Below are 18,009 nucleotides of genomic sequence, written 5' to 3' on the forward strand. Positions count from 1 at the left end.
CTCAAGCAATAAATTTCTCCTTTGAAGACCGGTTTTCCCCAAGAGGCTGTGGTGTTTTTCTGGGGTCAGATTGATGAAAAATTAGTGTCTCAAATGTGTTGAATGCTTGCCTAAATTTTTGCATTAATTATCAGTGGATAGGAAAGCGAAAAATTAGAAGCACTCTTTATGTTTGCAATAAATGCACTCTGAAATTTATATCAGCATGTCAAAACATGTGGGTTTGGCCTAAATAAACACAGGCAAAATTGTAAATTGGGTTAAGGGTGCATATTATTAAATTTCTACATGGTATCAGAGCTAAGTTGAAGTTCAGATTTCAAATTTCACTCAGCCGATAAAGAGGGCAACAAACATTTAAAGTCTTCAAACAGTGAACCAAAACCTTTGAAACTTTGCCAAAAACCCAAAGACTTCAGTAGTTCAGAGGGAGGAAGGTTCTAGCTCACAGATTTGCTCCATATTGTTGGTTGTGGGGTCATGGCTACTGGGTTGAGAGTAGAGGACAGATTGGCAGGGGCTGAAAACTTTGGCCCATGGAAGGAGAGAATTATGCTTTTACTGGAGGAAGTTGAAGTGTGGAATGTTGTTAAAGCAACTTTACAAACACCCACTGATCCTGTTAGTTTTTGGTAGCATCGGATATGCTCTAGCCATGAAAATTGGTGGAGAGGCTAAGGCGCCTGAGTTCTAAAGAACCCAGAAACCATTTGATGAAATTCCACCCGGATTGTATTTTATTAAAATAATTAATATTTTTAATGGGGTTCCTATGTCTAAACTTAGGAAAATTAAAATATTAATGGGTATTAATCAAAATATGGGTGAGAATGATCTAGAAGGCAGATCAAGTCAAGTTTTAATCTTAGCTATTGATTAGAGGCTTAATTTCAGCCGTTAAAGTCTCAACAAGACAAATATAAGAAGGAGGCTTGGGGTTCATGTAGAAGGACACACAGAGAGAACGAATTGATCTAGAGTTTGATTTCTGGAGCTAGGAAGTTGAGATTTTGAACTAAGTGATCATTATGCAACAGAGGGGCAGGGATAGTTCAGGAGTAGTGGATACAGAGGCGGAGAGACACTATTGGAGGCAGCGCATTAGCTAGAGGGACTGACATTGGGCTAATTTGTGCCCACGCAGGCTTGACGTAGAGCCAGAAGGGCCAGCGCAGAAGCTGAAGCTGGCATCATGTAGAAAGCGGAATTGCAGGAATAACCGGGAAGGTTGACACTGAAGGCAGAAGAGACAACGCAAAAGCTGACACAAAGCTTGTAAGGCTGACGCAGGGTGTACTTAGGGCCAGCACAGAGATAGCTGAAGTTAGCCAGTTCTGCTGCTGGATCAATCGAAATTTGCTGGGTGAGGTGAGGTGAAACTCACTTAATTTTCCGCCATTATATTTTCCTTGTCACTGGATTGCCGGGAGGGCATCCAACATTTTATTTAGAATTACTGCTTAATAATAGAAAACCCTTAGACTTGCTACACCGGTTTTCCCGCATTAGGTTTTTCTAGGGACTATTTTGTCCAAAAATAACTGTGTCCTATGTATCTTGTTTGTTGCTCAGTTTTCTGTTTCATGTAATCAAATTTAAAGTAGTGTAGGCTATAAAAGTAATTTGCTTCAGTATTCGTAAAATAATTTGATAATGTATATTAAATTCAAGTAGGAGAAGTAAATTCAGTTTTTGCTGCAATAGGGGTTCGTTCAATGTTGCAGGAAGCGCCCCCCCGCCCGGATCCTAGGCCCGAAGCGCGCCCCGTACGGAAGCGCCCAGGAAGCGCCCCCGGAAGCGCGCTTCCGAAAATGGCGAAGCGCGCTTCGGCCTTTTTAATGCGCTTCCTGGAAATTAGGAAGCGCCGGCCCCGAAGCGCGCTTCGGATGGCGCTTCGGGCCTCCGAAGCGCAGCGCTTCGGGCCAGGAAGCGTGCGCTTCACGCAGCGCTTCGGAGCGCTTCCTCCAAAACCGCGCGCCCAAGGGAAAAAAACCTCATTTTTTTAATTTTTTTTTAAAGTTAACTTAAGTTAGCATTGAGGGGGTGGGTTAGGGTGAGGTTAGAGTGAGGTTAATGTGAGGAATGAAAAGAATAAAGCCCCCATTCATTCCTCATTTTCTCACTTTGAGTTTATGAGAGTTGGAGAAGAGAAGAGAGGAGAGGAGAAGAGAAGAGAGGAAAAGAGAGGAGAAGAGAGGAGAGCTTGGAGGAGTGAAGAAGGAAGAGCAAGGAGAAGGAGGAGGAGCTTGGAGCAAGAGCTTGGAGGACTTCATCTACAAGAGCTAAAGAGGTAAGTTCAAACCCCAAACTCCCTTATTTTTTGTGACAATTTTTTTGTATTTTTCTCCTCCCTCTCCTACTCTTTCCCATTGTTTCTACTTGCTCCTTTATTTACAGGTTGTCCACCACCTATATCCATATTCCAAGATGGTGTTCTTTTGGCTTCTATGTATCATTCCACTCTTGGTTCTAATGATGGCAAAGGTGAATAGGAATAGAAGGGAAGAAACAGAAGAGGGCAGTGGTGATGGTACCAATATGAGTGACCCAATGTATGATGAGGAGGAAGGGTTTGAAGAGGAAGGGGATGAACTTGAAGGGGACACTGAAACACAAGATGGGAAAGCTACATCAACACCCTTGTGGAACTATGTGACCAAACTTGATGGGGGAAAGGGTGGTGGATCTTACAAATTTGTGTGCCCTCATGGTTGTCATGGAGGAAAACCATATTGTGGTTCATATACCCGTCTGAGGAGGCATCTTTGTGGGGTGCTGGACAATGATGAAAAAAAGGGTTCTGTGGGGGTACAAATTTGCCCAAACATTTCAACTGAAGAAAGAAGAAAATACATCCAAATAGAGATGGCTGCACAACAAAAAAACAAGAAACAAAAAACTCATTCTGAATCAAGTGCAACCTCTAAATTTGGTAGTTGCTCATCTCCTCATGGTACTTCTGCAAGCTCTGGAGGTAGAAGAACAATAGGGGATTTCCTTAATGTTGCTGGGAGGGATGATGTGGATGGAAAGATAGTCCGTTTTCTTTGTGCTTGCGGTGTACCATTCGATGTGCTTCGCTCTCCCTATTGGCATGAAATGGTAAAGGCCATCAATGAAGCCCCAAAAGGATACAAGGCCCCCAACTATGAGAAAGCTAGAATAGTGTTATTAGAAAGAGAAAAAGCTAAGGTTCAAAGAGCTTTGACACGTTTTACAAATGAGTGGGTAGATTCTGGGGTATCCATTGTATCAGATGGGTGGACAAATATTAGAAACCAACATTTGATAAATGTTCTTGGTGTTTCTTCTAGTGGTGCAGTATTTATTGCATGTCATGACTCCTCCTCCATCACTGCATCTGCACAAAACATTGCAGATCTCCTATTGAAATCAATCAAAGATGTTGGTTCGAATAATGTGGTTCAAGTGATCACAGATAATGCAGCAAATTGTAAGGCAACAGGGAAAATTATTGAGCGTACTCATCCACACATCTTTTGGTCTGGGTGCCTGGTTCACACATTGAACCTTTTGATGCATGATATTGTGAAACACAAAGAATGTGGGTGGATTGCTGAGGTTTACAGGAAAGGGAAGCAGCTCATTAAATTCATCACAGGGCATACAAGGGTAAACTACTTCTATGGCACTTACTCCAAGTTGCAATTGCTTAAAATTGCAAAGACAAGATTTGCTAGTTATTACCTCACCTTTAGGCGGCTAGTGAAGGTGAGACAAGCTTTAACTAATCTGGTGTGTGCTGAAACATGGGATGAAATTAACACTGACACAGATGGTGCTAATGCAGTCAAGGACACTGTTCTTGACAGTTACTTTTGGTCACAGGTTAAATATGTTTTGCAATTCACCAAACCAATTTATTACATGATCAAGTTTGCAGATTCAGATCGACCAGTAATTGGGGAGGTGTATGAGCAAATGGATAGCATGTTGGGGCAGATTAAAGACATTGTTGAGCCTAGAGATACCACCTTGTACAATTATATTCGTGTAGAGGTGCAAAACTGATGGGAAATGCTAAATATTCCATTGCATGCATTAGCATATGTTTTGACACCTAAATACTATCATCCATCATGGCTTTCAACACCAGCACCTGGGGGGGGGAAGCAAGAGAAAACCACACCAAGATAAAGAGGTTCACGAAAAATATATGGCTGCATTGAGTAAATTAATCCCTGATGAGGAGGACGCTGCATTGGTACGGAGACAGGTGAGCAACTATACGCTCAACACTGGTCCATTTGGGAGCATGCATGCAATTAAAGATCGAGAGACTTTTTCTGCTCTTGAGTGGTGGAACATGCATGGAGGGGGTACTCCACTTCTACAGAGTTTGGCATTGCGGGTGCTATCACAGGTGGTAAACACTTCTTTTGCAGAGAGGTGTTGGAGCTCTTATTCTTTCATCCACAGTGTTAAAAGGAACAGGTTGAGTTTAGACCGGGCAGAGAGCTTGGTTTATGTTCATTACAACTTGCGATTGTTGTCCCATTACTGTGAAGATGCAAAGTCTAATAAAGACTTGTTGATTTGGGACAAGAATCCAGAGGAGCCCAATTTGGAGGATGGAGTGTTGCGACTAGAGCAATTAGAGGATGCTCTTATCCAGGTATGTCCATTGTGGTATGAATTTTCCAATTTTCCCTTATAAAGCATTTCTCTAATTCATGTTTTTAATTTTTTTGTTAACTAGTGTTTTTTTTTTTTGCATGAATTTTTTGAGCGATTCTAGGATGATGATGACCGTGTTGATATGCCACCACCCCCACCCCCATCTGGTCCCTTGGTTCCTAGGTTCCATGGTTCAACACCAACAGCAGGGGGTTCTTCTTCATCAGTTTCAGTGCCACGACTTACACAAGCACCATCTTCTTCATTGCCACCACGTGGAGGCCCGCCACCACGTTCTATTCGTGGTGGAAGGAGGAGAGATTAGTAGATATATTCACAATCTACTACTTTTTGTCATAGATTACTCATTAGACTTGTAGACTTGTGAATTTGAATTTTGAACCTTTTTGGCTTGGCGGTGACCAAGTGACATATTTTGTAAACATTATTATTTGAATTTTGGACATGACAAATGTTGACAGTTGCTCACTTGCTAGATAAATCATAATATGCTCTATGTTTTATGTTTTAGAATATGCTTAAATGTTTTATGTTTTATAATATGCTTAAAAATTTGATGTATGTTTGTAATAGCTAGAATATAGATGATTGTTGTACATACTAGTAACTACAATGGAATCATGGATGCCATATCTATCTTGATTTATGCAAAAATATGCATGTTTTCATGTCTTCTACAATTAATTTGGTATTTGGGATGTTTGTTTTGAGTATAAATGCAAAAAAATATATAATATATATATATATATATATATATATATATATATATATATATATATATATAGCAGACGCTTCCGCGGACGCTTCGCTTCCTAGATTTTTGGAAAATGACGCTTCCGCTTCCGCTTCCGCGCTTCCGCTTCGTGCAACATTGCTGCAGACCTTTTCCAAAAATAATTGTCAAACACTTTCTTTTTGGTGTCTTTGCCATCTTGTCTACAAGCCCACCGAGATTTAGTCCAATCATCAGAAGAAAACATTTTCTATAGGGTTTTTAGTTGAGCATTGAGACATTGCAACATGAGGAATTGAGTTGCAAATATCGTAATTGTAGGCATAACAGGCTCTTTGCCCCCAATGTTTTTCCTCATTAGGCTCAATACCCATGAGTGGTTGTAAATGTATTTTGTAATGCACTTGGCATGCTCTACAATGTTTTTTACCCATTCCACTGTGCCTATGTCCTCAAGCATGAGGTTTATGCAATGTGCAACACATGGAGTCCAAAATATGGTCTTATATTTGGACTCAAGCATCTTTCCAGCAAGAACATAGTTTGAGGCATTATCTGTGATGACCTGCATAACATTCTACTCCCCCACTTCTTGATTAATGTCATCCACAAGCTCAAATAGAAGGGTTGCATCCGTCACCTTGTTAGATGCATCAACTGATCTCAAAAACATGGTTCCTTGAGGGCAAGAAACAAGGAAATTAATGGTAGTGTGGTTCCTTCCATCATTCCATCCATCTGACATGATGGAACAACTTGTTTTGAGCCATGAATATCTATACTCAACCAAATACTCATCAATGGAAGAAATCTCTTTTTGCAAAAGTGCTCCCCTCAAGTCATGCATACTAGGGCGTTTGAAGCCCTTTCTTGCAGCTATAACAGAGTCCCACATGGCTTGGTAATAAGGTGAACGAACAACATTAAATGGGATATCTGCATCATACCACCATCTAGCAATTCATTGAGAAGAAGTTTCTTTGCATTTTTTTTTCCAATGTTGATCCAAAGTGGGTTGACGAATTCGCTGGGAGGAAGTGGTATTAGAAGAGGCAATGGTGGTAGAGGATGAGAAATAACTCTAGATGTTTGTTCTCTTTGTTCCTTTTGATTGTTGGCCAAAAGGAGGAGGAACATAGTGAAAGGGTCATTGGTGGAAGGGATAAAAGAGGAGCCTTGAATCTCATAATCATCATAACCACTCTCTTTCATGGCTTCTAATAATTCCATCTTCCTTGAAATGTCACCTTGGATGGCCTTCTCCCTAGCCTTATTCTCCTCAAACTTTTAAAACTTGGAAAGGTATTTTGCCCTAATAGGACCTAACACTTCATTTGGTGCTTCACATGGCTTTCCTTGGGCTCTTATCCTAACAAAGTGTTGTTGCAATATGAGAATACCCCCACCTCCAATAGATTTATAGCAAAATTTGCATATCATTTTTCCATTAATCAAATCACAATGAGCCCATATGCACTGTCCTTGGCTTTTGGAACCATGTTGGCTTGAAATAACTAAAATTTGCAAAGAAATCTGCCAATTAAAAAAAAATGCAGCTAAGAAAAATGAAACCAGAGCTAAATTTAGGAAAAAAATGCACACGTAGCCTACAAAATTTGATAGCATAGAACTAGAGATTTGATAGCATAGAACACATCAAAAAATTTAATACATGGACAACAATGAAATGAGGAAATTTTCAAATGAAAATCCTTACCTGGAAATGCAAACTAGCTTCCTTATCCCCCTCTTGAAGATGCCAACTCCATTGACAACTTCAAACTATCTCCAAAATAGCTCCAACTCCAACTTCGAGCCTCGAAGATGACTACTCCAGCAAAAACTCAACACTCTCTACGCTCCCAATCAAACTGACAAAAACTCCAAATGCGATGTGTGGGACAAATGAGAGGGGTAAGGTCATTTTAAAGGCTTGGAAATGGTGTTTTTGGAGGGAAACAACCCTTATTTTCCTTACAAAACACCTTGGAACCTTCCTAAAGTGCATTGTGTGGGTCCTCCGTGGCCTTGGCAGTGAATTGACCGGGTTGACCATAAATCGACCGGTTCTATCCTAAACCAACCGGTTAGACACCGATTTATGTGATTTTTGAGCAAGCGGGTGGGTTAAACTCGATTTTTCTGCCGGTTTGACCCGACCGACTAATGAATTGGATAGTTGGACCGGTTTCTTGTTCAAGCCGACCGATTTTTAAAGCACTAATTGAAATGAGTACAACTATGAAGATCGAAACTAGCTACATTTCTCAACACTTCCTCTTAACTAGGGAGGTATTCATAATTCTACAATCAATACAACATCATATCTCAAACTGAAGAGTTCTCAAGAAGAGTCATATTTATAAGCCATACTATAAGCATCATCATCATGACCAGTACTGTCCTTGAGGCCTAACTGGACGAGCTCTACTTTAATCAACAGCATTATGCTGGGAAACTTTATGTGTGATACCATACTACCTCTCTAAATTACACTCCCCATCTGAATGTCCGAAAGGTATGTCCTTTTAGGACTATTCTTATCTTGAATCTCCATACCTGAGTCCTCAAAGAATATCTGTCCTCTTCGACCACTCTTCTTTTGGATTCCTATCCCATCCTCAAAGAGTTTCAATCCCTTTCATTTCTTGGATGTTGTATCCTCAAGGAAACAACAAATGCTTATCCAATCCTCTGTCATTCTCTCTTCATCACTCGAAGAGGGGAATGCACATGTGATGTTCATCATCACTCCCTCTTAACCAGTGAGTACATCGCTATTCTTCCTTAATCTTGAGAATAGAACCTTGCTCCTTATTCACTAAGACTCCTTTTGCTCCCTCTCACATCAGAGCAAATTTCTTCCTTCAATAATTGAAGCCAACATCACAAGCCTCATTGCTTGTCTTCATGAGGGTATCAACAAATTGATCTTTATAGCTACATGGCTCCTTCTTTCTTTTGCATCACTTGTTTTCTTTTGAGGTATCATGGAGCCATTTCCACTCTTTCATACTTGTGACAGGATCCAGGTCATCTTACTTGCTCATCACTTTCTTCTTCAATCATGAAGGCATTGCATTGAACCTTTCCGATCTTCAATATGATCATGAAAGTGATCTTCCTTGACCTTGAGGCTATCTTCTTGTATAACTATCCTTTCAATCCCAAGATGGACTCATCTTGACTTTACAGTTGCCAGGTACCAGACATTCTCAACATTCTTTGTTCATACAGTTGAACTTGCCCCAACTGTCATCATGTATTCCTGCAACATTCTTTTCCCGTTAGCCAAAAATAATATGTTAGCCAGATAACCAAACCATAAATGAAATAGACTTACCTCAACATGGTGACCTTCTCGTACTGTGAACATCCACATTGACCATCTCCACTGGATATTTCCTTCATGCATCAGATTTCCCAAGGATCGAACTTGATTATCAAGTTACAACCTTTCTTCCAAAGATTATACTAGATGTTAATCAATATCAAATACATATTCTAGAGAAAGTGCTAATCTTCCATATATTCTTAAGTAAGTCACATTATTTTCCACATCATTAATACTTAAGCATATCTTTATAACCAACTTTATTTCATTAGATTGTTGCATATATGAATCTTATTTAAAGTTTACTTATTAACATACATTCCTATGCTTTCATCCAATCATCTAGATATCCATGCATCTCACAAAAAGTTTGTATGCTGTCCCATTGCAATCTTTCGTCAGTATATTTCCACATTACATAGAATACATACTATTCTTGTCATGATGCTTTTCCCAAGGACTTTCCAAGATGATGGTCCTTTACGAATTATCTAGAAATAACGTTATGCAAAATGATCTAACATTATATCCTAGATGATCTCTATTAAATTTCAGACATACTACTATCAAATGCTTCTATCCTATGGTGCTTATGCAAAACATATCATCTAAAGAGAAATCAACATTCATAAAGAACCTAAAAGTGAGTGAACCTCTTTTCAGTAGTAAATATCCTTCACTTCTTCCTTCTTTGCCTTCTCAAGTTCTCCCACTACTTTGGCTACATGAACTACACTTCTATCCTTTCTCTTATTGTTCTGTTGATTTGGACAATCCCTCTTGTAATGTCCAAACCCATTGCACTTGAAGCATTGCACCTTGGACATATCTTTCTTCTCGAACTTTCCAAACTTTCCTTTCTTTAGCTTCTTCATCCTAGCTAGAAAGGCTTGAGACTGTTCATTTGATCCAATGTCATCCTTGACCTTGATCCTTGATTCTTCCAGTATGCATTGTGCCCACAACTCATCAAAGGGAGTTGAATCCTTCTTGGAGTAGACACTTGTTGCAAAGTTGCTCCATTCTGGTGGTAATGCATTTAGAACACATACAGTCACTTTAGAATCAATGATGGGTTCCCCAAGTCCTTGCAAATGGTCTCTTAACTGAGAGACTCTCATGAGGAAGGATGCCATATCCTCATCCTTCGATTTCTTCATTTTATATAGCTTGTTCCGTAATGACATCTTTTGACCTGTTGTACTTACAAAGTACAAATTCACTAGCTTGTCATACATTTCCTTGGAAGTCTTCAGATTTGCCACAAATGGAACAAGAGAATCCTTGATTGATTCAACTATGATCCTTTGAGCTCTTACTTCCCTTTTCTTATACTTTGCTAGTTCTTGTGTCTTATATTTCTCCGGTTTAGTAACTTCTCCGATAACATATCCCATTACATCTTGCTCTGTGAGTATCGAGTCAATCCTTTTCTTCCATGCTAGATAGTTTGAAGTCGCAATGAGCTTATTGCTCTCCTTGCAGAAAGAACCTACATGACTTGAAGATTCAACCATTATGAGATAGTGTGATACTTGAATAATATCTCCAACCTTCTTGATGTCTTCAAGACCTTTAGAGAGTTCTTGATGATGCCCTTGAAAGATGTTCCCTAGGATTCCTCCACTAACAACTTCCAAGATTGATGCCTTGCAAATAGACTTCCCTTTTTGCGATATCAATACCCTCCTTGTGAGATGGATGTAGTTTTGATCTTCTTCAATGTAGAAACCCTAGATTAGAAGGGTCTTCTACCAATGAGCCTTTAACCAGATCCCTTCAAGAGACAATCTTCTTCTTTTAGGCCTTGAGAGCTTCCTTTCCCTTGATCAACAATTCTTTCTTATGTCCTTTCGGCTACCTTCCTTGCTCAGCTTAGCTCTCATACCATGTTAGAAAATGTAATGTGGCAACTTATTAAACTTATTTTCTTTAATCTTGATACTTGCTTATGAATCTCTATCTTCTTTATCTTCTTTTAGTTAGATCTTGTCATCAAAGAATATCAAGAAACAACAATAACAAAAGAGGACATAGATGTAGGCTCTCAGCGAGGGCAAAACCCCTCCAAGGGGAAAACCCAAAAACTCTTCTCTTCTTAGAATCTACTTCAAATGAGATATGAAGATCCAATCCCAAGACGAAGTCTTTTTCCCAATACCAAGTTAGCCATTCCTGAAGTCCTTGTATCTGCACTAGACTGCTACACAGTTGATCTGCCAGCTACAACACTGTTGCTCGACTACAACTTAGACATGCAACTTCGACCCTCTAGCTCCTGAAGAAAGCCTAATTTGACCTCCTTCTGGGACCTTTCAAGTGCAAGGCAACTCTTCCGAAGGTCAGCGAGGTCTAGACAGAGTTTCCTTCCTTCCAGCTACGAGTTTCTCCACTTCGTCCTACTGCAACTTGGCCCTGCAATTTTGGCCTCTTCCTGCAACCCAAAAACCCTAGAATTTCGCACATGTGAGAGAGATAGAGGCCAACAACAAGAGATTCGTCCTTCTAGCTCCTCCTTGACTCTCACTCTTCTTCTTCTGCCTTCTCTAGCTATAGATCGAACTATTTATTGTGGATTGAACTTGTGAGTGAGTGTGTCTCAATTGAAGTCGAACTGCTTCTTTATATAGCCTTCTGAAGGGGTCAAATTCCCTCCTTCAGGCTAACTTGATATTCGTAGAGCCGACTTGTACTCTTGGAGATTCCAAGACTTTCTAGACTCGAAAATATTTCTTTTCACAATGAGAAATTGCCTGAAAGGGTCTTATAAACATTATGTTGACTCCATTGACTTGTGAAAATGAATCCTAAGACCTAACAAACCCTAGAAGCACGAAGATCATGCTTTTACCTAGAAGACGTGAGCATGAAACCCATGCTTTAGTAATAATAAATTTTCTTTTCTTTGTCTTGTTTGTTACATAGGATACATATTGAAATGAGTACAATGATATGAAGACGGAAATTAGTTACATTTCTCAATAGTTCGACCCACTATCCTATATGGTTATGAGGTGTGGGTCCCAAGGCTATTAGAGTCAGATTGGTCATCAACAGACAAAGTATAGATGACTCTTCTCCAATGCATCATCAAGTGCAAGTAGTCACCTCCCCAACTTATCATTCTTGTCGAGTTTGGAGCTTATCCCTTTTAGCTCGAGACAATGTTTGGCCTCATCTCTCTCTTACACCACATTTAGAGCTTAGCCCATAGTGCAAAGGGATGGGACTGATACCCATACTTGGGCTATTATTCATCGAAGTCTATTGCGTGCACCATTTTTGTAGCTCGTTCCTGATATTGATATGTTGGTGTTTCATATCTTCTAGCATCCGTTGGCATTATGATTGATCATCTCCCGCCTTTGAGATATTCTTTGGACGGATTTGGTCTCCTTCTACCCACAAGATAGGAGCTCAACATGATCATCAGAGAGGATATCTACAGGGAGTATGTGAGGGGCACTTGGATCAATCCCAGGGTGGTTTATGCCCAAAGACGACCTTCTACATTGAGCACTTCATGGTTATGAGAGATGGACTTATTATTCGACCTTCTTGTCGATCTTGCCACTAGATGTATGCACTTTGGATACCCCTTGGCCAATTTAGACTTGGGTGTCATAGATTATGGATTGGGAGTGGCAACTAGATTAGTTGCTTAGACAAGATATGCATGTTGTAAGAGGTAGAGACTGAGGAGCACTTCATCTTTCATTTTCCTGTTTATTATGAGATTTGAGGGTTGCTTCATTGTCTTTTTTGTGATATAGATATATGTGGCTGATTCTTTGGATACCGCAACTAGAGATGCTTGGCCATATATATGTAAGAGGTTCTTCATTTCGATGCTTCCATTCTTTAGCCAAATAAACTCTAATGATTAGCTTCTACTTGGTAGATAATGTCAGTTTGTACGATGCTCCTGTTTTAGGAAACCAAGTTACTAATGGAGATAAATGATTCTAGATTAATGAGGACACTAGGCTCCATTCTTGTGTTGATGGGATGCCAAAGGTGCTCCTAGACCAGATCTCATTCTAGCAGTCGGTTCAGTCGCGCGTTGAGACTTTCTAGACTTCGGTGACATGCACTTCTTAGCAAACAGTTAAGCCCCCCTGGCCTCATTTTTCTTTAGGATAGACATCCATGCTGAGTTTTCTCCATGTGTCCTTGAATGCTGGGACAGAGAGCTCTAGTGATCCACTATCACCTCTTACAGTTGGTAATGTAGTTCATGAGCCACCCATTTTGTACTTTCTTCTCTTCGATTGCCTCTCTATTTTTTGGAGTTGGCCGTCTAGGGTTTTAGATTAGTATGCTCTTTTAATTTGTGACTATTATCTTATATAGGAGCCAATTTAATGCTCCCACTTTGTACCAACATTATTGTACATGTCATTGACCCATCGACCTACTTTTGTGGTTATCGGTTCAACATTAATACATTTATCTTTATCTTATCTTTTAATGATTTGTCTTTCTTTATTCAATAGCCTAGGTGGCCTAGCTTGCATAGGTTATGTAACCCATGTCCAACCATCTTTTGCATTTTTCATTTTCATTATTTGTGGATTCATTTGCTTTTATCTTTCTTTGAACTGCATCAACCTCTTAGGGTAAATTTTCAGGCTCTAACTTAGAGATGACAATATGGGGTGCCAGTCCGAATGACCAATGACAATCAACCCAAAGAATGGAAGTGGATGCAAGGAAAAACAAAAGGTGGCAAGCATGAATTACCTTGGGCATGCTGTATCAATTTGTGCCTCCTATTGGTGCTCCTCCTAACAGTGGAAGAAAAGGGCCACAGAGGAGTTTACACTAAACTAGGGGTGAAGGATAATTTCCTAGGTGAAGCATGGGAACAAAGGTACAATCAAGAGGGTTGAATCATCTGGCTTGGCCTGTGATCCATATTAGTATGCCCCAAACATTAAATGAAAGCACATGATTACAATAATGGTTAGTGTATCTTCTGATAGATGACCCACTTTCCTTCAAGAAGTATGCTAGATGGGAGAGAGCACTGATTGGAGCATAGGTGGAAAGCTATAAGTAAAGTTATCAGTGGATCATCATAGGCCTGCTGGCTGACTAATGGTGATTTTTTTTCTTATGAGTATAACCCACTTTTGTTGGGTAACAAGTACGCATTTCATTGCTGTCCTCCAGTGCAATTTTGAGTTTGTGTTTGCTTATTCAGTTTTAACAATATTTATGGTGTTCTTATATCTTCTTTCTTTTAATAAACTATACACTGGACTGCAATTGGAGCCTTGAGACTATCCAATAAAGTTTTGTCCATGCCATATTTGTTAGTTTGGGCGTACTAGTTTTATATAACTTCAGCAAAAACTAGAATTTTCTTAAAATGATCCAATTTTGGGGAACCATGAAAGGGAAATGGATCCTCTTTTGAAGAGTAAACAAACATGAAATAGACCATTTGATTCTGATTTCAGAAAATACATGCTGGTTCATGAGGATGTATAAGACATTGTCAAGGGGGTTATTGTGCCTGAGAGATTAAGTTGCTTCTGATTTCAGAAAATACAAGCGGTGGGTGAATATGTATAATACATTGTCCAGGGGGTTATTGTGCCTGAGAGATTAAGTTTCAATAAACCAACTTTATGATTCAGTGATCACGTGGCTTGATTTGATTTTTAGAGCTTATTAAAGTTAATTTACAGATTAAAACCACTTTGAGAAACATTAATTAATCCGACGCATCCCTTAGTAAAGCAGCGGATATGTTTTGTGTATTTTAATGATGTGTATCACACACATTCATGGTTATGAGACAACTGTTTTCATGCAACCTGTTAGTCATGTTATTCCTTTTACACTCATTTTGAGCAGCTCTCAACAATGTTGCTCTTTTGTTTATTCAAGTTCACGAGGGCTTTTTTATTGTAAGAGTTAGCCCACCAAATCAATTGGAGAAAATTTGTTTGGTAAACATTAATTAATTGGAACACTGCTAAAACAATTAAGTAAGGACATTTCATATCTTAATGACTCTGTTTTACTTTGTTGTGTTCTTTGATGCCTGTTGGTTGGTGATTTTTGTTCCTTCTCCAAATGTCATTTGATAAACTGTAATTGTATATTTCAATGTTGTAGTAGGCAATTCATTTTCAAGACTGCAATATGGATCTCAATGAAAGGATGCAAACTGAACATTTGAACGCTGTACCTGTCTTGTTGGAATGTTTATTTGCAGATATAGCTAATTCTTTATTTTTAATTTTATTTTATAATGCTTATTTGTTTTGCACAGAAATTTTGTGAAGTTCTCAAATTTTGTGTTGATCATTGTCCAGGATGAATGTCATGTTGCTGTTGCACTTTCATTACTGCTAAGGCTGAAAAGACACATAAAATTTACGTTTGGTCTGAATGATGCTCGTTGCCAGGTAATTGTGAATGAAACATCCTTTTGTACTGCTCTGAACACCAAGTTAAATGGTGTTATGCAAGCTACTGTTAATGGTTATTAGTAAACCTAGTTTTCATTGGTTGTAGAATAAGAGACATTTGGATGGTTATGAAGAGTTAGGATAGATGAATTCATGTTTGAGAACCTGGAACCAAATCTGTTTTCAAATGTGGAATAATTTCAGGCATTCTCTCCTACTGAGCCCATCAAGTCTGGGGATGTTCTGTTGAGACAAAACATCCCTTTTATCATCAGTGACATTGATACTGCTGCTCCCATTGCTTTGCATGAAGTGCTGCAACAATATGAGGTAAGCCTTACCTATGCATTCCAGATTAATTTTATCTTTTCTGTAAATTTTATTTATATCCTTCTTATATGGGTCTGGATGAACATTAATTTAAGATTTATTCAGTCCAATGGTAAGTGATTGCTGTGAAATATTGCAATTTGCTTCAATTTAATTCCCAATGGATTTCTTAATTTTGATCGTAATCTTCTGTTAATGTGAATGCTTCATTTACTTTGGATATAAACATATAAGATATGTTCCTGTGCAAGCTATCTGTTGAATATGTTAAGGGAAATGAGAGTTCCATTGGTACTGATTTCAATAATATGGGCTTTAATGAATTCACCTTTCAAGGTTTCTATATCCTGGCCTTTGTTTGTTTGGTGTCTGAAGATCGATATCGGGATGATGCAGTCGTTAAAGAAACAAAAATTAGATGGCTTGGGATTAACAATGGTATATGGTTGGATGGGAGTGTATATAGTGATGTGGCTTAGTTAAGCCATGCATCAAGATCAATGGTGATGCAGATGGACTTACTCGTTCAGAATGTTCTTTAGAAGGATTTAAGGTGGGTCCTATGCTGCTGGAAAATATCTTCTGAATTGTAGAACTTGTGCTTGTTATTAATGAGGTTTCTTTAGTGGACTTTTTGGGTTAGCATGATTTTAATGGGTCAATGGTGGATGATATATTTAGCTTCAGTATGGAAATTTTTTCAATGTTCATCAAACCACAGTTTCAAGGGCAAGAGGCTTGCAAATGGAATTGGTAGAGGTATCTAATATGCTGACCAAATAGCTATGGACTCTCTTTATAGGATCGTTGGTGTTCTAAATGTGTGGAAGATTAGCTTTAATATTATCTATATATTTATCATGAAATGGTGTGCTGAAAGATATAGTCGATTGAGATTGATTCTTGTTGGTGAGAGTGAGCAGGAATGAAATAACCTTGGTTTATGTATCTTTGAAAGGAGATGGCTGCATGGTTGGTTAGAGTAGGGTGGTTAATGAATATCTAGCGATGGAGGACTCATTAACCAACACGTATTTGACCACCTTGGCTTCTCCAACAAAAGGAAAATAAGTTGATCAACCAAAATGAGGGAAGTGGATGTTTATTTTAAGAATGACCATCCCATGTGACTCTGATAAGTAAAAAATCATGCAACAATGGCGCGGCGCGCCTTATCGACATTCTAATCACAAGAGACAATAATTTATGAATCAACAAATTTGCATCGCTATGAACATATGTGGTTGACGTATATTGCGAAGATTATTAATGCCAATACAATTGAGTTTCAACATAACTATTCATCATGGAAACTCTATAATGCTCATTTCCTCAAATGATCAAACTAGTGTTGTTGAGCTCTTTCATTTGACAGTTTTGCTCAATGCATAAGATAAGATAATTAAATTAATGTCCAATAAATGACAACGAAACGTAGGTCAATGGAACTATTGAATACAATGATGTCGATGCAAGTAGGAGTACCAAAAGTTCTATATAAAGGACAAGAAATGAAGTAGAGACATAATATCTATATGATAAAACATGGAAAACCCTCGACGCCAGGTGTGGACGACTATAGAAAAGAGGAGGGACTAAATCATGATCCACTAGATTTGGATCTACCTCTCTTAACACTTGAGTCCGAATGAAGAAAAACTCAGAATAAAATGCTTCATTAAGGGAGAGCTAGGGAAAGATCTAGACCCTCTACGATGTTGTTGTTTGGAAGAAGTAATATGCCGATGTTGTCTCGGTGATCTCGACTTCTTGTTGATAGGAGATCTAGCCCAACAATGTCTCTGAGGTCGTTGGGGAAAGGGAATGGTCTTTTGGGTCTGTATCGATGCAGACTGAGGCAGTGTTATTGTTAGTCTGTCTTTTGGGCCCATAGTGGATGGGAACATCAGAAAGGAGGACATAATGAATTTAATTGATCTTGTCAAGGAGGAGCTTGGAGAATGTGGATAGAAGCTTGAGGGCTTCCTACATGTAGAGGGCAAGACATATTTGGTTTGAGTATGAGAAGAAACTAGAGAGGAGGGTCTAGACCCCTCTATATAGGCAATGCAATATTCCATGAATCTCATTATAAATGAGGCAATGAAAGATGAAATGCTCCTTAGTCTCAATCTCTCAAAGATGTTACAGTTCGTTGATCCTATCTCATTAATCAATTTGGTGGTTTCTCTGAATTTATAGTCTATGAGAGCTAATGGGGGGATCCAAAGATCGTGCATCCAATGTTGCAATAATCACAATTAGGATTAAATCGGGAGGGTTCTAAAAAAGAAAAATTGTAAAAATCAGGATAAAATCGGTAAAATCGGAAAAACTAAAAAATACAAAAAAAACAATTTCTTTCATTATAGGAAATTTCAGCCTAAAAGTGCCCATGAAATTTTCACGTAATTTCCATGTCATAGCATGTAAACCAATCAAAATCCTTCAAATTTAAAAAGAGGTACATGTCCTAAATAATTTTGAATTGTTTAATTTGGGTATCTGTGAAATAATTTTTTATTAAT

At 38.7% G+C, this 18,009-nt stretch overlaps 1 protein-coding gene across 3 annotated transcripts in view; it reads left to right on the plus strand.

The window, feature by feature from the left end:
• The window catches only part of LOC149253129 (sister chromatid cohesion protein SCC2-like), a 360,249-nt gene that overhangs the window by 315,871 nt on the left and 26,369 nt on the right, over positions 1-18,009 (plus strand). For 2 of the 3 annotated variants that reach the window (XM_089459872.1, XM_089459873.1), the window contains exons 26-27: positions 15,056-15,148; positions 15,356-15,481. In XM_089459872.1, the coding sequence (XP_089315998.1) occupies positions 15,056-15,148; positions 15,356-15,481 (219 nt within the window). Of the gene's footprint in view, positions 1-15,055; positions 15,149-15,355; positions 15,482-18,009 lie in introns of those variants that run through there. The other variant, XR_016267058.1, reaches the window with a different exon arrangement.

The sequence above is a fragment of the Pinus tabuliformis genome, chromosome 7 (genome assembly GCF_031772625.1).
Source record: "Pinus tabuliformis cultivar Carrire ecotype Pingquan chromosome 7, CPIR1, whole genome shotgun sequence".
Lineage (NCBI taxonomy): Eukaryota > Viridiplantae > Streptophyta > Pinopsida > Pinales > Pinaceae > Pinus > Pinus tabuliformis.